This window comes from Oenanthe melanoleuca, chromosome 7 (genome assembly GCF_029582105.1).
Source record: "Oenanthe melanoleuca isolate GR-GAL-2019-014 chromosome 7, OMel1.0, whole genome shotgun sequence".
Lineage (NCBI taxonomy): Eukaryota > Metazoa > Chordata > Aves > Passeriformes > Muscicapidae > Oenanthe > Oenanthe melanoleuca.
In genome coordinates this window covers 35,005,426-35,029,933 of record NC_079341.1, presented here as the reverse complement: position 1 = coordinate 35,029,933, position 24,508 = coordinate 35,005,426, and the positions used below count along the sequence as shown (strand labels likewise).

The 24,508-nt window shown below is 42.1% G+C and overlaps 1 protein-coding gene across 5 annotated transcripts in view; it reads right to left on the bottom strand.

Annotated features, from left to right (window-relative positions):
- The window catches only part of MBD5 (methyl-CpG binding domain protein 5), a 103,664-nt gene that overhangs the window by 14,750 nt on the left and 64,406 nt on the right, over positions 1 to 24,508 (bottom strand). For 3 of the 5 annotated variants that reach the window (XM_056496817.1, XM_056496815.1, XM_056496816.1), the window contains 5 exons: positions 23,201 to 23,258; positions 15,728 to 16,412; positions 12,080 to 12,182; positions 11,561 to 11,741; positions 7,295 to 9,424 (listed from right to left, as the gene is read on the bottom strand). In XM_056496817.1, the coding sequence (XP_056352792.1) occupies positions 7,295 to 9,424; positions 11,561 to 11,741; positions 12,080 to 12,182; positions 15,728 to 15,840 (2,527 nt within the window). In that variant the 5' untranslated portion in view covers positions 15,841 to 16,412; positions 23,201 to 23,258. The remainder of the gene's footprint in view (positions 1 to 7,294; positions 9,425 to 11,560; positions 11,742 to 12,079; positions 12,183 to 15,727; positions 16,413 to 23,200; positions 23,259 to 24,508) is intronic. The other 2 variants (XM_056496818.1, XM_056496819.1) reach the window with 2 other exon arrangements.

The window sequence follows — 24,508 nt, the reverse complement described above, 5'->3', positions numbered from 1 at the left end:
TAAAAAGGGATTTGCATGCACACTCAACTGAGAAGAACTGAGCCAAACTTTTACATTGTTTTTAACTAAAACTACCATTTTTTAGTGCTGTAATGTTGTGACAACTCCAAAATGAACACAGAACATTTTGCACTGCCCTGAACTCAAGAGAAATCTCACTCCTCTCTCCCAGTGCTATCACCACGTTTCAGAGCAGAAATTAAATAATAAAGTAAGAAAAGGTGAATGAGAGCAAAGTGCAATTGCAGAGCAGAGGAAATCCTACTCTGGGTGAGTGGGTCAAAAACCTTCTTGTTTATAAAAAGCAAATTTTATTTATTTATTTTTAAAAATAAAATCAGTATTTAGAACTAATGCCCTGAGAATTTAAAAACTATGGGAAGCCCCAAAGAACCTTTGATTTAAGAAATTCCCAAGGGAAGAATCAGCTGTACCACTCCCCCTTGGATGTGTCAAGGAGTGCATGGAGAAATTTTTAATTCAGGCACGAGGAAATTATTCTGGAGAGCTCTCCTGAGTATCAAAGCTAGTTTGGGTATTTTCCAATGGACTTCATCTCTGTCTGTAATTTATTCCTGCTCCTGTTTTCCATTCTGCTCAGGTAAATGATCCCATGGAAGAGGATTTGCTGTGCAACAAATCTCAAAGTTGGAAAACTGGGGCCAGGTTTTGGGGAGAAATGGCTCTGTTTTCTCACCCCCAGCTTCTGAGAGCTCCAAAGTGCATTCAACACCTTTCTCCAGATTAATTAAGTAATTAATTAATTGCTCCTGAGGGGGAAAAAAAAAGGCTTGATGGATATTGAGCAGGAGGGAGAAAATGTGTTCTTATTTCAGTCCAGACTGGAGAAGTTGGGGTCAGAGAAGGGATGAGCAGCCAGACTTCAGCAGGAAAATAAAACACAAATATTCCCCCCCAGGCTCTGTCCAACGTGGCACAGCAGGAACTGGGCTGGAAAACTCCTGGACTGATGGATTTACAGAATCTACAGCTGCAGTTGGGGACAAATTTCTCTGTGGTACCAGGGATCAAAATCCCATCCAAGAAATCAATATTCCAGGTGAGGACATCCATGCAAAGTAACTTTCACTGGAATATGGAGCTGTGAGAGCTTCCCAATGTCTGGCCCCAGACCAAAGGACAGAATGATGACAACATCCCAAAAAACCCAAAACCCCAAAACTCAAAAATCTCAAAACTCCCCCACCCAAGGGTTTTCTGTGACCACTCTCATGATGACACTTGGGAGGTTTTGGATGAGAAATACAAACAGGAGTTGAACACCAAAGGGAAATCCCAAGTTTAATTCCCAGTTCCACAAAAATGTGATATTTGGGATCCAGGGAAGCCAAGCATGTGTGAGCTCAGTAATGAACAGTCCTCACTAATCAGGATGAAAAAAGATGAAGAGTCAGACCAAAAGCCATAAAAGCCCAGGCCAACCCAGCTCCTGCAGCCACAGACTCTGCCAAAGGTTCTTCTGCCACTTGCTGAGAAAAAGAATCCTTTGCAATGCAGTGAAAAGGAGAAAAATTCAGAATGCAGAAAAAGCAGAGCTGTTGTTCTCTTAGAGGGTCAAATAAATGTTTTGGGAGTAAATAAATAGCATATAAATTTTTTAAATAATTACTGATTTTATTTATGAGCATTTTTAATTCTGCTTTCTTTTCAGAGCAGGTTCATTTTCCTGTGTGGATTTTAGCTGTGCTTCTTTTTTTAAAGGTGTTCTTAAGCAGAGATAATAAAATAAATGGGTATTATGGAATCAGTTTGTGTTTGAGAAGATTCACTTAAAATAAAGAATCAGAGTGGAAGATATTAATCATTAATATCCCAGAATTGTTCTTCCTAACCATAGATATATTTTCCAAAAGGACTGCACTTGGAGTGTATTAATTAGAAAAAAATATTTCAAGTGCTATTTTACAACTCTTTTCCCTGTGAGAAACTCTCCATTACACATCCCAGTATTTAAATAGTCTCAAAAACACAGTGCTGGAATCTGTGGGGAAAAAAAAAAAAAATCACTAAAATAGGTGTGTGAAACACTGAGAAAAGTGAAAGTGCAGAATTGCTCATTAGCCATTAACACCCAAAACATTTTTAGAACTGAGCACAAATAAATGGTATAAATTCCACTTTCTCAGTTTTTTCAGAGAATCCCAGAATGGCTTGGGAAATTAAATCCCATCCAGTCCCACCTCCTGCCATGGGCAGGGCCACCTTCCACTGTCCCAGGATGCTGCAAGCCCTGGCCTGGGACACTTCCAGGGATGGGGCAGCCATGCAGTAACCTGTGCCAGGAATTCCTTCCCAAAATCCCACCCATCCCTGCCCTGGCAGGCTGAAACCATTCCCTGTGTCCTGTCCCTCCAGCCCTTGTAAATCATCTCTGCATATCCATTAAAACTACAGCTTTGTTGGACTGGGTATTTTCTTGGCTGCTTTTCTAATTTGGAACCTTTCAATTCAAAAATGGAATCTCCCATTTCTCTCCTTGGCCATCCTCACCCACCTCCATCCTGCAGCCCAGTGTGAGTGCAGAGAGCTCACCCTGAGAGCAGGAGGGTGTGAGAGCTCAGATCACTCAGATATTTTAATTACTGCCCCAGCCAGAGGGGCTGTGACACCTCAGCCACCAAGGGGTCACCCAGAGCTGCCACACCAGGGTGAAATGGGAATTAATCAAATTACAGATAAAACCTCTGAGTTTGTGTTAATGGGCAGATTGTTCAATTAGTGATTTGCAGATCCTTCACTTCCCAGGGAAACTGCTGATGGAAAACACAACCTCAGAGTCCCTAAATCCCAGACAATGAGCTCCTGCTGTAACTCCCTATTCCATCCCTTACCTGCACACTTGGAACCAGCAGTTACACATTTTGACAATTACATTCCCCCTTTTCTTCCTGGAATGGAAAACATTTAAGATCTTTATCTGATATCTCCTTTATTACACTGCTTCCAATCCCAAAGAAAGCAGAATTCAGCAGCTGAGCACAAACTTCTGTCACTCCTTATCAAGATCCTGCACTGAGACAGCACAGAAATCACCAAAAATGGGCCAATAAATCAAATATCCCCATTTGAACCAGTTCAAATCCTTGTATGCAGCACTCCATGGCCATGGAATGTGCTCTGCTGGGAAATATTCACCTGCCTGCCCAGAATTCCTGTACACCATACTCCATGATCACAGGGTTTTGTTTTTTTTTACAACAAACCTGAAATCATGGCCCCTAAAATTTCAGGGGAAAGGCAAAAAGCCCAGAACTATTTATAGGACAACAGAAATCCATAAAATTAGGCTTTTAAAATTTCAATAAAATTAGTATTTTTAAAATTTAATAAAATTAGGCTTCTTTGAAAATGGAATTTTTAGAATTTAATACCTGCCTGAATTTCTTGGCACCTCTCCCTGCCCATCTCCTGTGATTTCTGGGTTGAAAATGACTTGGAGGAAACTGTTGTGATGTGCTCAGCTGTCAGCAGAAAGCAGAGCAGTGCTGGAGCAGAAAACTGTCAAGACAACAGCACACGAGTGCAGGAGCAGGAATTGAGGATTTTCTCACTTGCTCTCCTCTCTCCCCACTCACAGCTGTGGCAGATGCATTGCAAATGAAGGAAAACACTCGACTGTGAGTTTGGGAAGCCAAAAATTCAATAAAAAGCATCATTTCCTCCAATAATCCTCCCTCTAGCAAAGGCTGGAGCTGCCCACTGGTTCCACTTGCAGAGCTAAATATGTGTGGGAAATCCCACAGAATTAATTCAGTTTTTTCTCCATAATAATATCTTTAATAAGACTCATAGTTTTACATTAATTTGTTATCATTTTTTACAAACTCCATGACTTTTATCAATATAAAATCACCAACCAGGTAAGGGCCTGGTTAACTGAAAGATGTCAATTCAAATTCAAATTTTAAGAGGTAATACAACACCAGAAAACTCCAAGCTGTGTCCAAGAAAGCACTGAACATTTTCCTTATTCTTCACAGTTCTTACCTGAATAGAAAAAAAAAACCAAAAACTTTCCTCTCCCCAAAATAGGGAAGGGAAACAAGGGAAACAATTATTTTAAATATTAACTTATTAATTAATAATAAGTTGTTATTTAGAAATAAGAATGGGAAAAAACCCCTGGAAATTTAAGCAACACTGATCCCTTATAATCTCTCCCAAGCAGGGAAAAGTCCTTGTGGATGTTTCTATGAACCCCAAATCAATGGGATATTTAAATTTAGTTTATTAGAAGGTACTTGCCATCCTGTCTAGGAGTGATTCTAGTTTAATAAGAAATTTTTTCTCAGACACAGCAAGTCCCAAAAAGTTGTCAGATACTCTTCTGACCCTGGAGTCCAAAAAATTCTTCTGATTTTGTAATTCTAGGATGTATAAAGTAATTTTGGGAAGCAAATCCAGACTTCTTTGGTTTAATTTGTGTTTTCAACAGTTTGCACTGAGGTGATTAAACCAAAGCCTCCTAAACCTCTTTTTTGGGGGGTTTTGTTTTCCAAAGCCATGTTCCATTCCCAGTTTCCCAAACAAATTCCTCTCCTCACCCTCAGTGATTGGTGTTGTGCTCCTCCCTGTTTAATTATATTTTACTATTTCTATTCTGTGCATTTCACCAGGAAAAATTCCCATTCCAGGGAAGGAACTTCAGCCTTTTTTGGCCAAATCTGCCTATTTTTTATCACCTCTTAACTTCTAGACCCAGAATTTCTCCTATAATATAATGTTAGTATTTGACACCACTGATCCTCTTTAATTGCTGTGTTTACTGAGGTTCCCTTAATTTCCCTTATCAGCAGTCCAGAGTTTTTATTCCCAAATATTTTCACTCATTTCCATCCATCCCATTATTTATGGCTGTTGCTTTCTTAGCAGGATTTGGATGTTGGATGTTCAACACTCAAACACAGATTTTATACCCCGTGAACCACAAGTTAACAGCAAGAAAAAGGTAAATAAATAAAATAAAACAAAACAAAATAAATAAAAACCTACAATCAATGCAGTTCCATCCTACAAAAAGAACAAATTCCACCACACACACCTTGAAAATTACCTGGGAATTAAAGATATTATCTGTGGAAGAAGAAAACAAGAGCTGGAATAACAAAACTTGGTCCATGTGGTTAAAATATAATTAAAAGCTTAGGCAATAACCAGCTAATTGTGGGGATTCACAGGATTTTTTCTCTCAGGAGCTATTTCTGAGGAGTAGCTGTTCTGAATTGCTGGCACAGACACAGAAAACAGATTTAGCAATTAAAATACTTCAAAACAAAGGGGAAAAAACAAGCCACAAACTGAAATATGAACATGAGAGGTTCCTTTTACATCTTCCACAGCTGAACTGCTCTGGAAAATTCAGTGTACAGGGGGCTTTCACCAGCTTCATCCCCAAAACTAACAGAGGAGAAATCCCAATATTCCTCTTCCCAGTTTTGTTACAGAGCTGGATGCAGGCTGGCAACTCATTTTTATTTAAAAAAAAATTATATTAATACAAAACACTCAACATTTCACATGAGCTTCATGGGAAGAACATTCCCATTCTGCTGGAAATGCAGAATTCCCATTTCTGGAGCTTCACAACATCTGGATTAAACCTCACCCCTGATCCCTGAGCTGCTGAGGGCTCAGCAAGAGCTCAGTGAAGGTTCAGGCAGAGTTTCAGGGAATAACACAAAGATAACACAACCTGAGACTTCACCTCAGAGAAGAGAACATTCTCCAGACTTTACCATGGATATTCAATAAATAATTAAATGCAGGCTGTGCATCCTGCAAGCACCAAACTAAAGGAACAACTTCAGCAGCAGAGAATGGAACATTTCCCACCTTTCCAGCTTTTGCCTACACAAAATTACCTTTTCTCTTTTACATAAGGAAAAAAGTGTCACTTGAGGCTTTGTAATTCTATAGCTTTGTAATTCTATACCAGAACAGAGTCCCCAGGTGGGGATATCCCCTCTTCCTGTCTCTACAGGGATGAGAACCAAGCTGGATGTTGATGCTGGAACCTTTCTTCAGGGTTTGACTCATTTGTTCTGTTGCATTTGTATTTCTGGGTGGAAATTCAGCTTGGAGCTGAGTGGAATTACAAGCACAGGCTCTGACTAACACAGGAACCTTAGGGAGAGGTGGAAACCCCAGGCCAGGTGGGAACCAAGGGGTTCCTGCCCCAGGGTTGTGTGCTGTGCTCTGTGGGACAGGGAAGTGAATTCCCAAGGCAATGCCAGACCTTTGTTCTGTACAGAGAGTGCAAAGTCTCAGAGGCTGCATCAGGAAATGCCCCTGTGTCAGTATGACAAGGCACAAGAGCCCAGCAAGGGCTGAGAGATCCTGCTTGTGACCACTCCAGGCAAGGAAAAACAAAACTTTTTTATCCCTGGGATGGGGAAAAACCCTTAAGAGTCATCAGGAAGTGACTAGAATAATAGCAGAACAATATCTGACTGTAATTCAGCTTTTCTAGAATTCCATTCCATTTTAAAGGAGGAAGCTGAGAATGCAGAGCAGGTTGGGTTAAGGAGAAGCCACTTGAACTCTTTGGTGAGAGCTGGGTTTCCATCCCACTTCAGAAATTTCTAATACTTTGCCCAACCAGTAATGGTCAATACAATTCACATTTTTGAGTTGATTCCTTTCTCTCTTAAACCTCCCAGAGATGACAACAGCAGCCAACCCATTTCCTCTCAAGATCTTCCCTGATGGACCAGAAAATCTCTCTCTACACTCCGTTTATTCAACCATTTAATCACCACCTTAGAAAAATTACCTCAATAAGAGCAAACACAGGCTTGGCATTCCCTCCTGCTGGCCCTGGAAAGGTTATTTTGTACATTTTGGTACTCCTAGAATCTGCTCCAATCTCTGACACAACCTCTCTAACTCCAGCAGGAAAGAACTCATGGATCTCCTGGAACAGATGAGCCACAACCTTCTGGGCTTGGAGCAGGGCAGGCTGCAAAAAAACTCCAATTTATTTGGAGAAGTGACAGAAGAGGTGTGGAAATGTCCAGAAGTGAATGGATTTTATTCATGGAGAGTGTGTGGAAGTTAGCAGAGGCAAGAGTTGTCACAGCAAGGATGGATTCATCCAGAAAAAGGGAGAAATGTTTTAGTTTACCACTGTTTTTCTTTTTCCTTTCTGTTTTATTTTTGAGTATGTGACTTTCAGGTGCACTTCTCACCAGGACAAACCCAAGTTTAACAAGAAGCATTCAAACCATCCCCCATGGAATTCCAAGGATGCAGAAGCCCCTTGGGAGCCACGTACCTGCTTCAGGGCTGCTCTGGCTGCAGCTGCTGCCGATGCTGTTGGGGATCCCGGGCGTGGGGGGTGCCTGGAGCCTGGCCTGGGCTGGGCTGGGATGGAAGGAGTTCCCTAAGGCCATTCCTGCCTGGGGGAGCATCCCACAGCCCCCACTGGCCTGCATCTGGTTGAGCAGCCCGGCCAGGTGGTTGGAGGGGGCCGGGGCGGCGCCGGGGCCGAAGCTGGGGCCGGGGTTGGGGCAGGGCAGCCCCTCCCCGCGCAGGGGCAGCCCCGGGGGCAGCACGCTGCCAGGGCCCAGGGGGGGCTCTGCCAGCTGCAGCTGGGGGCCGGGGCAGGGCAGGGCGCTGCTGGAGCCCCCGCAGCCCGAGGAACTATTGCTGCTGCCGTGGGAGCTCTGACAGCTCATGGACTGCAGGAGCTGCGACATGGAGCTGATGGGGAAGGAGCTTGGACTTGGCTTTCTTATCAAATCAGAGGCAGCTTTGGGAAGCCCAGAGCTGTCCAACTGGGACTGTCTCAGCAAGCTCAGCACCGTGGTGGTCGGCTGCTTCCTTTTCCTCAGAGGATCCTTTTGCTGAGCCATCAGTTTATCTCTCAGTGCTGCCCGGCCGCTCTGCCCCTCCGTGGTGGGGAGGAGCACGTTGGCAGCAGGAGGGAACATGGGATTTAAAGTGCTGTGTCCTTCGGTGCTGCCGCCGCTGGCAACGGCTCCAGAATTGCTACTGCTGCTATTGTTGTTACCAGCAAGTTTATTTTGATTTGCTAGCTGTGCTTTGGCTGCTGCTGAGAGTAAACTGCTCGCTGGAAAAGAGGCAGCGTTGTGCTGGTTCAAGATCTGATTTAAAGGCATTCCCAGCAAACCAGGCTGACTCTTCAGGGAACCGCTTCCGGCCGATGCAGCGGGGAAAACGGCGTTGTTTGGAGGATTTAACACATTACTCATTCCAGCAATTAACGGGTTAGGGATGTCCTTGTACTGACCGAGTCCCTCGTGCTTGGTGGAAGGGCTGGATGGCATGGACGGCCTCGGTGAGCCGATGGTTGACCGCGGGGACCGGGGAGGGACTTTGATCCCACCGCAGGCCGCCTGCGGCCCCACTGGAGGCAGCAGGAAGTTGCCGTGATCGGAGGAGGTGGAAGAAGAGCGCGATCTTTGGGGAGAAGCCTCGATCCTGGCGATGGCAGGCGCCATCATGTGAACGGGGGACGTCACCGGCGACGGGGACAGGGAGGTGGCAGCCGAGTGCTGAACCCTTTGGAGGTGAGCGCCGTGGTTGAGGTGGGCGGGTTTGACGGTGGGCAGGGGCAGGTTGCTGGGCAGGGGCACCACGGCGGGGGGCATGCTTACATTCATCACGGGTACCTGAGAGTGGGCACTGGAGTGGAAAGTGGTGGGGTTGATGATCACGGGGTTCTGGTTGGCCGGCTTGCTGGGAATGGGGTCCAGGATGCCAAGAGGATCCTTCTCGGATGGTAATGGCTTTTTCTGAAGAGCGCAGGAAGGAGGTGGAGGAGGTGGGGGAGGGCCTTGGGGGGGTTTATGGTGGAACATTGCTCGTGGTATTTCCATACTAGCTGAAAAGTTACACAGGGGTTTTTTCATGACTGGGCTCTTGGTGGTCAGGGTGGGGGACAGAGGTATGTTAGTCCTTCCAGCCATTGCACAGGATGACTGTATGGGAGAGCCGTGGAGCATGACCGACGGCGGGGACAGCGGCGTCCTGCTCACGTGGATGGGACTGGAGTTGGGTGCTCCATGGAAACTGGGATTGCTCCTGGTGAACACATCAGGGCTCCCCAGAGGGTCAGTCCTGGGGGAGATGGAGCCGTCCCCGTAGATCTGTGAGCCCGAGGAGGCCGGGCTGGGCATCCCCCCGTGGCTGCCGCGGTACGGAGACTTCTGGCCCAGCTCACTGCTCCCCAATCTCTGCCTGGGATAGGCAGGGTGGAGCTCTGCTTGCTGGCTTCCAGTCATTTCTTGCACATAAAGCCTACCCATGGCATTAGATGCCCCCATCATCAGCTTGAAAGGAGTCTTACATTCCGGCATCACAGAATTTGTAATTCCTTCATGTGATTTATTCCTCATCGACCTCGGGGTTGCTGCTCGAGTGGGAACTACCGGCGTTGCACCTGGCATGGGAAACACACAAGTTACTGCCTGGAAACCCAGCATCCCATGTTTCAGTAGCTTTGAGGGTGAAAATATCCCCAAAAGCTCATGGAGCCTTTGGCTGAACTTTTGCTTCAGCAGAAAGAAACCCTCAGTCACCACTGAGCGGTGCCTGTCCCCAGCTACACAGCTGTAATTCCATATCCCACAGAAATATGGAACATTTTCAACCTTTCTCCTTCCCTTTTGCCCTTCCCAGCACCCCTCCAGCCTCCTGCATCTCCAGCATCCCCTCTGTGGCAGGAGGAGCAGGATGGCTGTGGCAGGAAAAGGAGCCTCTGGCACCATCTATTGAGGACAGGAGGAACAAAGCCCATCCAGGACTGAGACTCTCTTCCCACAGAAAGGTCCTGTCCCAAATGCTGTCCCTGATGAGGGACCCCAAATGCTTTCTGTTTGTTTTCAGGATAAAAGCCTTGGGGGTATTTGCACATGATGGAAAAATTCCCTGTAAATCCCATTTTTGAGGCTACACCTTCCAACAAACACAAGACCACTTTCCATCTTTATTTAAAAAGATTTTTTTCCAATGTTTTACTTCCAGCCTGGAAGCACGAGCAGCTCCAAGTCTGGGGGACTTTCTGCCAGTTTTGCTGCTCTGGGAATTTGCAATTCAGCTCAGAGTGCTTGGCATGCAGCCTCTGGATGTGCAAAATCCAACTGGAATTGGGAGCTAAAAATTCTGTCTTCAAATGAACTCAGAGGTGCCTTGAAATTCCTCTACTCATCTTTCCTTCAGCCTGCTCAGATGGCACTGACAATCCTGACTTCATCCTATTTGCTCCAATATTGGAGAAACAAACATTTCCCCTGTCCCAAAACACAACCAAAGTCTCCTTTAGGGGATAAAACTAAAGGCTGAACTGCAAAATAAAATAATTATGAGAGGTCTCACCTTGAGTGCTGGAAATAAACAAATGGTCACATATAAATGTGCAAAAATTTTGCTTACAAGGGGATTTATTGGGGAATTTTCATCTTTGCTTATGCAAAAAATTCTGACTGACAGAGAAAGTAAGAGCACATATATATATAAATTACTTCCTTCATGTTGCTGATTTTTTGAAAACAGGAATGTAATTTAAGTACATCTCATTGAAAAAATTAGGCAGGGAAATGCAAAGAAACTTGGAAAATTGCACTATTAGTTAAAAAACAAAATTACACTGAAAAAAATTACACTGAAAAAAGGGCACATCAGTACTATGAACAGCATGGGTTCATCTTAGCATTGGCACTTATCTAAAATTTATTATTTCTTGGTTTTCTTATAATATTTCTACTTTGAAGTGGGCAGAGCAATTGGCCAGGTGCTCTCACAGCAACGAGGAGTGCAGAGAGCTCTCAGGCCTTTTCCCAGGAGATGCAGAAATACAAACTCAGCCCCCTTCCCTCCTTTGTCCTGCCCACTGGGGTTTGTAATTCTCTTCAGAGAATTTGTTCCTCACAAACTCCCTAATTTTGGATGAATTTCTAGGTCTGGAGCTGTTTCAGTGCTAACTTTGCTTTCACTCCAGGTCTCAGGGAGCTCCCCTGGTTTTACAATGTTTTCATCTTTTGTTTGGAGAATACCTGCCAACTTCAGCTACCAACAAATTTCCTCTTTTTTTTTTTTTTTTTTTATTGATGGGGATAATTAAAATGCTAATCCAGGTTGGTGGCCAAAAATAATCCTTGAGAAATGACAGTGGAGATCTCCTCTTGCTGTCTATTCTCCTTTACAATACAATTTCCCATTTAGCCAAGTCCTTAGCCACATCCTAATCCCTTCATAATCACTTGATTCTGCTCCTCTAATTTCCCATGTGACAGAATATCAGACATATTACTACAGTTCCAAAAGATGAGAGCTAATGTATTTTCTTTGTCTAGAACAATCTGATATCTTTTCCAAGAAAATCATGCTCTTAGTCTGGGCTGACCTGCTTTTAGACTCATTTTCTATCTACCTCCATCTCTGATTACTGCCTTTATTTATTCCTTCAATCTGCTTATTTTTGCACTCCTAGCCAGACTTTCGGGGTGGGTTTTGCATAGTAATTACGTGTAGGAAAATCAGATTATGACATGATTCTGCATGATTTCATTTTACTCACTTGTTCCACCACCAGGACTAGTTAGAACCAGTGAAGGATGTGGTGCTTCCATGCTTTTATGAAGTGTAGCCACAGCAATAATTTTCCTTTTGTGAATGCATAGTTTGGTGACATCTTCGTCCGCTTTAACATCTTCAGCAGTTCTCTGCTTCACAGCAGCTCCAGGATCAAAATTAAAGACCTGGCAGTGAAAATGGTTTAAAATAATGATTACAGGCAGCAAAGTCACCAAATTCACATAAATTAGGAATTTTATAGAGGAATTTTCCTCTGTTCCTCACTGCTCCTATACTGCCCAAGAGATTCCTTGACAGGATGCTTGGAAACAACAAATAAAAAATGAATGTATTTCTAATAACTGAGTCAGATCCTCTCCAAGAGGGGCTAAGGCAGAGGGGAGATGAATTTTGTATTTCAAGGCCAAACTTTGGGTGGACACCACTTGTTTTAAAGATGATCTGAACAGAGTTTGAATCATAAATATTCTCACACCTAGATCCAAATGATGCTGTGCTTTACCTTGGGAAGAACAAGAGGACATTCTAGGCCACACTTGCACGTTCCATCAGTCAGCAAGTAAGTCTTCACCTGCTCCAAACAGGATAATAAAGACCCACTGGGACTGCAAAGGAACAGAAATGATGAATAGGAGCTCTTGGATAGCTCAGGACAGTGTGTAAAATCACATTTAAATTTTTTTCTCATAGCACTTCTTGGTTTTACTCAAGAATTGAGATCATTACAAAAATACTTACAAAAAAAACAAAAAAACAAAAAAACCCAAACATATTTTAAAGGAAACAAAACTCTTGCAGCTGGGTCTCTTTGTTGCACAATGTTTGGCTTCATTCAGCTAAAATTTCGACCTTCTCACTGAAAGTAAGAAATATTACACCAAGGAGCCAGGCCAGAGAGCTCCTGATAAACTGCACTCAGATTTCTCCAACTCCCACCAGAAAATCATTATCTCCACATCCCAAAATAGGGCACTGGGAACTCTGTTACGACAAAATCACTAATTCATAAGATGAAAAAAAAAAAAAAAAAAAAAAAAAGTTCTCGTGTCCCCAGCCTGTAACTTGCAGATTGCTCTTTATTGCTGGGCCAGCTGAACTGTTTATCTGGAATAAAACACTGGTTATTAATGGCAGCTGTAAATAGCCCTAATTCAAACAAAAACAGCTCAAGTGGAAGAGCTTGGATCACGAAAACACTCCTGACTCAAAATTCCAAGTGATGACGAGCTCTGGTCCTTGGAATCCAACACATAAACACCTCATCCTGCACGAGAGCTGAGCCCCATCTAAAGCAACATCTGCAAGTGACATTTAAAGTTCTGCTGACAGTTTCAATAAGGAATTTCTTTGCCAGCCATGCCCTGAAATAGTTATTTTTGGGAGAAGTGCTCAGGTTGAATCTGTGTAGCTGTGACAGTTTGGAGGGTGAGGAAGATGAAAGAGCAATCTAAAAATAAAGGTACAGGTCTGGTGACTGGTCAGGAGTCAAACCTTCCCTGCCTGAAATCCTTGGGGAGCAGGGGGAAACTGCTCTTTACTTTTATTTATTTTAATTAAAGCAGGATCCTGGCTGATCCCTTTGGATGTTCCCACCTGTCCTGGTCACAGACTCCACACTGGAGGATGTAAGAGCTTCCCATGGGAGAATCCCAGACTGACATTTGCTCTGGACCATCCCATCTACCCCCAAAATCTCTCCAGACACTTTCTGTGATCCTTAAAATCTCCTGTTAAAAGGCATTTCTGGGAATCTGCTCTGGAGTGAGGATGCTGTTTTATTTGCATTGGCTAAAAAAGACTACTTTTCCTGGGATATTTTTAGAAAAAAGTGATTTTAAATAACCTGGGTGTGCTGTTTGCCTGGGCACACATAACCAGTGCAGGCTCCAGGAGATCCTGGAATAAAAAGGAGTGAGTGGAAAGGAAGGTCAATCCACTCAATCTGTGGGATGTGGGACCCAGCATTCCTACTGCACACACATGCAGGGTTATTTATCCACAAAACCCAGCTACATTTTAAAAAGGGCCATTTTTTCCCTGTTTCTGCCTTGATCCTGGGCAGAGCTCTAAGTGCTGAGTCTCTTTTATGTGCACAAAGTTATTGACTTAATTCTGTAACAGAAAGGATAATCCACAGCTTCCTTGGTAAGAAACTGCCACAAAATCATGGAATTCCAGCCTGCTTTGGGGTGGGAGGGACCTGAAGTTCAGCTGATTCCAGCCCTGCCATGGGCAGGACACCTTCCTCCATCCCAGCCTGGCCCTGGACACTTCCAGGCATGATTTAGGCCCCACTTAGCAGCTCTGTTTTGCTAAGAAAAGCCCTGAGAGTCAACTCAATGCTTCCACCAGGTAATGAAAACCAGTTAATGAATGGATTTAATCTTGATTTAATCCAAAGCAACTGCTGACAGCTGACAGGAAAGTGTCCGTGCTTCCCAAGGAGGCACAAACACAGAGTCTTTATTCAGCTGGGATCATCTATTCCACTTGAATCATGTCAGATCTTAATATATCCACTCATTTTCCCTGGGATAGCTGTGGAGTCAATATTGTCTGACCTTTCCTTGCCTCCATGAGCACTGTGCATGCTGGCAGGGCAGTGAGGAGGTTGTGGAAACTCAATCCTGGAGGGTTCAGCTGCCCTCAGAGCCCTGGGGATGCTCCATGTCAGGCAGCAGATTGGATTATTGGACTTCCAACCTTCCAACCAACCCTCCTGCTCTGTGCCTTGCACCACACTGGAGGGTAAAACACTTTGCTTCATCAGAACATCTCAGAGAAGGCAAGCAGAAAATTCCCCAAAGAATAAAAAAATACATTGGGAAACTTGGGAAGAGGGCAGGAATGACATGAGCTTCCCCAAAGCTGTTGTCTGCTGGGGAAAATGAAGTTTAAAAGTTGGGTGGGATCATCAGGTACAGAAAAATACCAGAAAATTCACCAAAGAATAAAAAAATACATTGGGAAACTTGGGAAGAGGGTAGGAATGAGCTTCACCAAAGTTGTGTAAAACTCGTCAGGGCTGGGGGAAATGAAGTTTAAAAGCTGGTGGGATCATCAGGTACACAAAAATATCAAAGCATTATATTCCTGATATCTGGATTTAGAGATTATTGGGAAAAAAACCCCTAATCCACAACTTTTCCTTTCCCACTGATCTGTAAGATCTAACCTGAATTACATCTAACCAGTGAGTTACAGCTCTAATGAGAAATACAAGGGCAGGGTGGGTTCTCTTTGCCATGGGTATCACTGACATGGATTCTGCTAATGGAGAACACAAACAAGAAATCCTGGAATGCATCTGATCCCTTATGGCAGTTTAGTGTAAAATTGGAGTGTGCTCTGGCTCATTAAAGACTTTTGTATTGGTAATACACAAAATGTGAGAAGTGGTTATTTTAATCATAGAACAGTGGAAGAAATTTAAGCAAATAACTGCCTGATAATCACACAGATGCAAACCCAATGTCCCCACATTTTATAAAGCTAACTTTGATCTTTTTTTCCAATAACATTTAATTTAGGCTCTCTTTGTCTGAACACATTTATTTCATAGCAATTTCAATGCATTTCTTTGTGTCCATTCCAGGGTGAAGCAAAGAAAAAATCCAATAAGCTAAGAAAACAAACAAACAAAGTAGCTAAAACTTTGGATTTAGCTTTTAGGTCTTGGGTTTTTTCCCAAGTGAGAAATGTGAGGGATCCATAAAAGTTGGAGAACATCAGTGATAGTGAACATGGCATAAAACAATGGGTTGGGAGCTAGTCACAGGACTTAAATTTACTTTGAAAAGAGTCACAAAATCATAGAATGGTTTGGGTTGGAAGGGATTTAAAGCTCATCCAGTTCCAATCCCTGCTCAGGGGGACTTCCCAATATCCCAGGCTGCTCCAAACTTCAGTTGGAACCTTCCAAAGATCCAAGTGCAGCCACAGCTTCTCTGAGAATCCCACCTCAGCCCCTCCCCACCCTCCCAGCCAGGAATTCTTCTCAATCCCACCTAAATCCACCCTCCTTCAGCTCCCGAGACAATCTCACTTGAGGAACAATTCCTTGAAGTTTCTGAGCACCAGACCTGAGCTGAGGCAGCAATTTCCTGCCCAAACTCCAGCAAAGCCCAGCCCAGCCCCTGAGTGACCTTACCTGATGTAGAGAACTCCACTTTGGTCCACCCTCCGCTGCCAACCAACGGGAACTTGCACTGCTGGTGGCCCTCCATCCGTGTCCCCTCCGTCACACTCCTTCCCACCATTCATTTTCCTGTTTCTGCTTAGGAGTCTTCAGAGATATCAACAGTAAGGTGATATCCTTTTACTACATGTCATCCTGGCCTCCCAGAGCAGGCCCTGCAGCACAGCTTTCCCCAAATCCTACAAAGTGCATCGGGAGGCTCCAGCTCAGTTTGAAACCAAGTCCTTAAAAGTGGCCATTTTGGTTAATGAGTCACTTTCCCATTATAATCCACATTAAATATGCAATGTTTAACTCCTTATATATTCATAAGGATGAACTATATAGATAAAAATTAGTGCTTCCAACTTGGGAAAATCATAATTCACCAATCCTTTGTTACCTGTCAGAAAGGAGAATGGGGAAAAGGAGAATTTCTAGTTCAACAGCATGATGGCTCCAAGCTTGATGACTGTCTAAGATAACTTGTGTTTTGTGAAAGCTCCTCTCATTTTTATAAACATGAGTCAGATCCAATACCTCCAGGTATTACACCCTTTATATGCCACATTCTTTTTGTTTTCTTTTTATCTTCTGGTCATGATCCAAGTTGTCTTCTTGAGTTTCTTTGCTGACTCCTTGGCTCCAAACAACCAGCCTGGAAGACACAGATGTGGGAAACATGTGAGCCCCTCTCTGCAGCCTTTCAGCCCAGTAACTCAGGGAGATTTTTACAGCTGCAGCCATTTCCAGAGCTTCAAATCAAAATTTCAAATGTCAATGGAACCATCAAAATAAGGCTCAGAGCAAACAGAATCCTGCCAGCATTTTCTATTTATACGTGGATGCCATCGAGCTATATCTTAAAAGCTACAGGAGAGCAACTGCTGTTAAATAGTTGATGTGGAGTTTGGGTGAATTCAGGGATGCATCTTTTACTGAAATTTTCACATATGTTCAGAACTATCAGCAGATGACTAAATTAATGCCCTTTAAAAATTGTTTAGAAAACTGAATGAATTTCATGTGAAGGAAGCTGCTTCCAGGCTTTGATAATATCCATAAAAATGCAAACCTCCTGCATTCTGATTGAATTAAAATAATCATCTCACCAAAAAATTGGGTAATAAAAAGAGAAAAGCCAGCAGCAGTGACTGATCTCTGAATACCTTTGAAACAATCTGAATATCCTCAGGAATAATTCCCCTCAGAGATTTTCTCTCATGACAGAAGTTGTGTCATTCCCCCCAAAATAGTTTTTTCAAGATGACCAGGTGAGACTTAACATTTGAGACTGGACATTTTATTAAGGTGAGACAAATGTGGAATATGGGATCTAAATAGTAAATATACCAGAAAAAAACCTAAATTCAAATACATTATGGTACAGATGACTGCTGTAGTAACATCATTAGGAGATTTTATTTTTTATTTGGAATCAGATGTCAATCCTGCCTTATCCCCAACACTAACATTATGCCAACATGTTAAAACATAATAAATGTTACAGACCTGACTGATTTTAATAAGAAAAGGGGTTTTTCTTGTAAAGCCAGAAATGGAACATAAAGACATTTCTGCAATAACACCACATTACATCTATATTTAACAGTAATAACAGCTCCTTCCTTCAAGACCACTAAAGGAAGACTACAGAGGCATAAATATAGTCCTGGAAAATGTTCCCTTAAGTACCCTCATGCAGAACATTCCCTTTAGAAGTGCTGCTTAGAAATGTAAAGTTTCAAATGCTCCAAAAAGAAAAAAACAAAAACCTCAGCAGGGTATTTCCAAGAAGGCTGTGGATAAAAGGAGCTGCTTGGACAGACCCCCTTGAGAGAGGGGCTGCAATCTCAAGAACTGGGGATTGGCCAAAGGTTGGAATCTCTGATCCTGGAGGCTTTTCCCAACCTTCATGAGTGTGTGATTTCAGATTTTCTGCAGGATGAAGGTTTCTGGAATGGGCTGGTTCCACTTTCCCCAGAATTCCAAGGGGATGCAATCCTTGGCCAGCCCAAAGTGGGGAAGGGATGAGGGATCTGCAGAGCTCCTGCCCCACAAAGGTCACAGAGGATGTCCCACAGACACCCTGTCATGCCTCCTATCAAACAATCCACCCTTTAATCTCCCAGGCTGCAACACAGAAATAGGATTTGGAGAGCTCTTGGCAGCAGTTCAGGGCTCACTCAGGTTTTCAGTTCAGAAATTTGGGGGTTTGAGTGGTTTTATCCTGATTAAGGAGGGAGCAGATGAGGTTTCATCAAAAGCAGGCCAGAATTTACCTTACAGCTGGAAGCTGCAGTGGCATTTTCACTGTAGGTCCCATGCAAGGGTAAAACAGGTAAAAAAAAAAAAAATTCCCTGTTGTTCTGAATTAATTGAGAATTAACCTTCTGTAATGCAATAAAATCAGAGGATTTATCAAATACTGGGAGCACTTGGTGCAGGGGAAGTTGCTCATGTCTCAGCCCAGCCCTGCTGTGGCTCATGTTGCTATTTAGGGCCACTATGAGCAAATAATATCCAGCAATTGCTTATTTTTGCAGGAGATACCTCACAGTAACTTTTTTTCCATGCTGGAATTCCATGGTTCTAAATTCTGTTCTCCTCTAGGTACAAAATTAGCTATTCCCAGTCCCCAAATGCGACTTTTCTGTGCTGGGAGGACACCCTGAGGTGCCTGGGTGTGCTGAGATCCTGGAAAGGGAGATTCCAGTGCACACAGAATCCCTGTTTTATAGGAAATGCTCGTGGCAGTGAGATGTTTTTCCCCAAAATCCAGCCCAGTTCCATCTGGATTTACACAAAGTGAAACCCCAGTAACCTCTGCATGTCTCTACAGGCAGAAATGGAACAGGTAAGAGGTGCCCCCATCCACATTTCCATGAAATGCCATTGTGAGCCACACATGAAAAGTTCCTGGGTGTTATTTGATTTAATTAATTTAATAACAACACACAGGTCAAAGCTCCAGAGATTCATATAAGAGGGAATGGCCTCAAGCTGTGCCAGGGGAGGGCAGGGTGGAGACCAGCAGGAATTTCCCCATAGAAAGGGGGGTCAGGGATTGGAAATAATATCCAGGGAGGTTTGGATCCCAGTCCCTGGAGTGTCCCAGGAATTCCTGGAGGTGGCACTGAGAGCTCTGGGATGGGGACAGGGTGGGGATGGGGCACCCTGGAGGGTTTTTCCAGCTCAGGGATTTGGGGATTCCATGAGTGCAGAGCCCCCATCCCCTGATGCACCATTTGTCCCTTTCCCATCCAAGCACTCTCTGAAGTATTTTGGACTGGGATGCAAAGAAGTTGGATTTTGGAGCAAACCCAAAGTGTTCTGGACACTGGAAGGAATCCAAGGCCTGATTTCCATCAGCCATGGAATAAATCCCTCCCCTCAGCAATCTCCTGGCAGCTCCACACCAGTCCTGTTATCTCACCACTTCCCACATCCAAACCAGCGACTGCTTTTTGCCCTGTGCCAGCACATGATGTTTAGATTTGTTTTGCAGTCCAGTTTCATTATGATATCCTTCAAAATATTTCACTGGAGAACTATGCAGAGCTACACAGAATTCCCTCCCCCCTCGACCCCTTCCCTGCAAGGAAAATTTCTCCTTCATTTTCATCTGCTGGAAGTGTGGTTTCAATTTTTAATGGGACTCTCTCCCTTTTTTTTTTAATACTGGATTTCAGGCAGCCTCTTTGCACACTCAGCTGTTAATATTTACTTTCACAATTTTTGAGTCAAGTGGGAAAAATAGAGAACTTGATAGGATGTAAAAAGAAATTTAAATTAGATATTAATTGTCTGGATTACATATGATATAAATAATATTTATTTTATTAGCAAGTGACTGTTGAGCCAATTAAGACAAATTTTGACAGGCTGATATTGCAAATGGTTTGGGTTGGAAAGACCTTAAAGCTCATTTTGTTCCACCCCCAGGGACACCTTCCCAGGTTGCTCCAACCTCTGAGTAATGAATTTTTTCCTATTCAAATATAACCTAAATCTCTCCCTTGTCCTCCAAATACTTTTGATGCTCCATTACTTTTTTTTTCCTTACATGAACTTTGAAGTGCCTAACAATTCCATGGATTCCACAATCCCTGCCTGGCTCTCTGAGGCACAAATCCCAGCTCCCACCTAAGGAATGGCCACATTTTGGATATAAAACCAAACACTGCTTAGAGTCACAAATTACAATCTCATTTTTGAGGCTTTCTTTTCTAGCAGTGAAAAACCTCCAAAATGAGAAATGCTCTCAAATCACAGTCCTGGGGTTTCAGAACTAATAAAAAAAATTTAGCTTCTTAAAAAGCATCACTTCCAAAGCACTCACTGAAAAGGAGTTTTTATTCAGTTACCACTTGCACATTATTAATCTGTTTAAGTCTATCAAAGCAATTAGCCAGGATTCTCCTGTATCATCTAATTAGATCCAAATGTTGCATCATTTTTTTGGGAATGCTTTCCCAGTTTGAAAAGCAGCATTCTCCTGACTAATTAGATCAGTGGTGAATACTTTATGAGAGCCTATTTTTAGGCCAGTGATTCAACAAACAAAAGTGCCTGAAGTAGGAAGGAAACCTTGAATCCTTCAGGATTCTTTTCCTTGGGGTGGAGTCCAGGCCATGGCTCAGCTCTACACAATTTACTCATGATTTACTCATGATTTACTCATGATAGACACAATATAATCCTGATATACTCCAGCCTTTGGGTTGAAAACAGATCTCACTTGTAAAAACAGAGTATTAAGAATATTTTGCCACAATCAGAAAATTGCTCTGAATAACTTAATTAAAATGAACATTTTAAATTGCCCCAGTGCCAGCTCACTCCACACCACCCAAGCAGCTCTGATATTGAGTTGTTTCAAACTTTTAAAGCAGTTTTATATCTGTAACAAGGTTTATATTCTCTTACTTTACACCACTATTGATGCTGTGAAATTTTTTAGGATTGGAATTTAACCACTCCATCAAAGAATTCCCTGGAGGTGTCCAAGGAACACCTGGATGCAGCACTCAGTGCTCTGGGCTGGTGACAAAGATGATTTCTGGATGATTCCCTGACAGTCATTTGGATGAATTCAGCCATAAATAACAAAAATCCAGGAGGATTCCAGGCCCCTGTCCCTGCTCTCCAAGCTCTGGATGTTCCCAGTCTGCTTTCCCAGCAGGAATTTATTTTCCCAAGCCACTTCTATGCAGGAACTTTCACTAATAAAACAACATGAAAATGATTTTCATGGAGAAAAACTGATTGATGCCCATGGAACCCAGCTGATCATTTAGGAGCATGGCACATAAATCCCTTTCCCTGGAGCACTTTGGATCAGGGTGCTGTTAATTAACCAGATATAAATCTGATATCCTTCCCACCAGGGAAAAATCAGAGTATTCTCAGTTTTGGAGATTTAATTGTGCAATGAAGTCATCCATGGTAATGAGCTGGGAAGGAGCAGGATTTTTTTTTTAGCAGTGCTTCTGGATAACACCAATCCCTAAAATCTTCTCACTTTTACCCCATCTTTCTGTGCAATTCCCAAAGTTGGGATCAGCTGAGGCTGTCACCTCCAATGAAAGAATGGATAAAGTCCCTCCCAAAACACAGAGATCTCTGAAAGGCTTTGCACAAAAAAAAAAAAAAAAAAAAAAATCAAAAAGAAAAAAAGGCAGGAAAGAAAAGGATTTTGTTTTTAATGCTCACCCCTGACTGTTCACTATGGATTGATTAATATTTATTTATAATTTAACAATATATTTATTATTTTCACTCCATGATGGACACCCAGGATGCTCTTCCAGGCTTTCCACCACGTGGATTTTTTCCTTTCCAAGGGGAACAGCTCAGAACTGTGCATGTGACACAGATCTATTTTGTGTCAGCATGATGGCAGCACTCAGATTTTTGTCAAAATTAAGGTTAATATTTGGTGTACACCAGAAATCAGCTAGGAATGATGTCACTGTTATCCAAACCTTTCCTAGGGAATATTATTAAATGGAATATTACTGAGCAAACTGTTAATGAGAAGTGGAGAAACTTCACATCCACTTTATTTCAGGGGAATTTGGATAAAGAAATGAGGAATTTTCTTTCAATTCTCATGTTTCAGGCTTCCAAAAAGCTGATATTATTCAGCACAGTTTTGCAATGCTTTTATCATGATGATATGAATTTCAGGATAAACAGATGCAGAAATTGAGGAAGAAATAACTATTTGTAAATGTTCACTTCTGCTGTACATTACTGATTTAGAGGCTACCAGGGAAATGGTAATTTGGGAAAATAAAGATTTAATTTAAAAGGAAAAAAAAAATTTGAATGGAACTCTTTACAAAAACTGACCATGCCAAATCAATTAGATTTTAACCAAACAATTAAAAAACAAGAAAAAAATTAAGATTCCTGAAAATCTGGGGAAAGACTCTGAGTGCTGGAATAACCATTTTTGAATAGCCCCAGATCTCCATTAATTTTGAGACCAAAAATGAAGCAATAAATGGCAAAAATGAAAAACCCATATTTCCCATAAACAATATCAACCTCCTTTGTACCACACACCTGAAGCTGAGGACGGAGCAATATTTCAATAATTTGAATTATTCAGCCTGATCTCCTGTGCAGGAGAATGTCAGAACTGTAGCAAGATTGCAAATTAAACCCATAAATTATGCTTTTGTGCCAAAGTAGTAATCACGTGGCTGAGCTATTTTTAAACCCTTGGAATTTTTTCTCCAAGTGCCCCTTTCCCAACTGTTTATTGAATTACGTAGCTCTGCTCAGCAATTTCCCTGATGAAAACACACTTAAGGTATTAAAAAATAGATGAGAACAATAAAAATCAGCTCTTCAGACACCTCAATACAAACCCTCCTGCCTTATCTGGCATAAATGGAATAATATTGGAGAGTCTGGACTGCCTCTGGACCCTGGGATGTTACAAATCTGATTAATCTCTCCATTAGCAGATAATTACCTACTAATTGAATGTGGAAGTATTTGGAGAATACACTGTTTTATTTGAGAGAGTTTTCTCTGTTTTCCAAAAAAAAGAAAAAAAAAAAAAAAGATGCAAAAGTTCAAGGATATTTTAAAAAAAAGTTACTTTAATCCTTTTAAATGCCAAATGTTTCCTTCTTGCTGTAGCAGAGATTTATTAGTTAAGAGTTTAATCATTTTTAAATCAATCTTGATGAAGATTTGTATACATGACCTTTCCTTCTCCAGTCCCTTTTTCTACTCACACTGCTCTGAGTCAGCTCTTTCCTGAATTCACCACTGGATTTAAAAATATTCTTGCTCACCCTGCCATTAAAACATCACCTTTGTTTTGTTATTTAACAGCTTTGAAACCAGAAAGGCCCATATAAAGCAATTGTTAATGTATTAATTAAGTGGGGCAGGGGATTGAAATGAAAATGAAAAAATCCTGACCTTTTTCCTCATTAAGCATTAGATTGAAGGTGGGTCTGTTCATCTTGCTCACTCCAAGCTGGAAAATAATCAGTTAAAACAGAAAATAAGCAATAGTGAGCAACACACTCCACTTAGGAGCTTCAGATTCCAATATTAAATGACTCTTAATTATTTCTTCATATTTATAAACACTTAGAAACGTTTCTTAGGATAAATGATGAAATAACTATTCCCACTTCTTGTTTTTTACACATTTCATTTCTATCAAACAGCACAGCATGGAAAAAAGAATCTAATATTTAATAAACTGCCAATGTATGATTTCTTTTTACAAAATCAGCCTTACTCTATTTAACCTGAATTCTGGCAACACAGATGATCAAAATTCTTACCTTTATATCCCTTCCCCACTTTTAAATAAAATTTTGTGTTTCAGGAATATCTGGCTGCCCCAATCCCTTCACTTTTCAGCAAGCCAAGGTATTTTTAGCCCACTAAAAGGAGCAAAGTGCCTCCAAGTTGGTGCCTGTTCTGGGGATGAATTCTTACATAACAATGATCAGATGTGTTCACACCATCACCTTAATAAGGATAAATTATAAATTTCCTTGGCCAATGAAGTGTGAGGAGTGGAGCCTGGCTTCTGGAAAATGAAACAGCTGATTTTAGCATAAAACATTCCTTGGAAGGGATTTGCCATCCAAACACAACAAATTCATTTTTAAATTAATTTTTGATGCACAAAGGTGGTACCTGGTGGTGATGCTCAGCTCTGCCAGGTATCTCTGGCTTTGCTCTGAAAAATCTGATTTTCCTGTTTGAGAAATACCCCCAAAGCAGACAGAAAAAGTTTGATTCTCTTGAGAAGGAGCTCAACAAAAGGGAGAATCACACACAAGCTTGACAAGCATAAGAGAATTCCACCAGCTCATCAAAGAAGGGAAAAGAAAAATGAGAGTAAAGAATTAAAACCATGTGGCCCTTTAAGGATGCAGCACATCCAAGAGTTGAGGAACAAAGCTCCAAAAAAGATAAGAGCCTGGAAAATGCACTGCTCCCATCCCAGCTGAAGGACAATATATATCTTAACTTCTAATTCCAACAGCTCTTTATTCTCTGAAAGTGCCCCAAAAATGGCTCTGGAATTGCCTAATGCAGATATTGAGGATGTTCTGCTCCAAAAAAAGTGAATTATTGGGGAAAATGTGGGCAAAGAAGCACTCAGGCAATTCTTGCAATTCTTCAGCACCACATATTTAACATTTGTGCTGCAGGTATTTATTTCTCATGTTCCTCTGCACCAGCTCCTGGACTCAGCCAAATTCC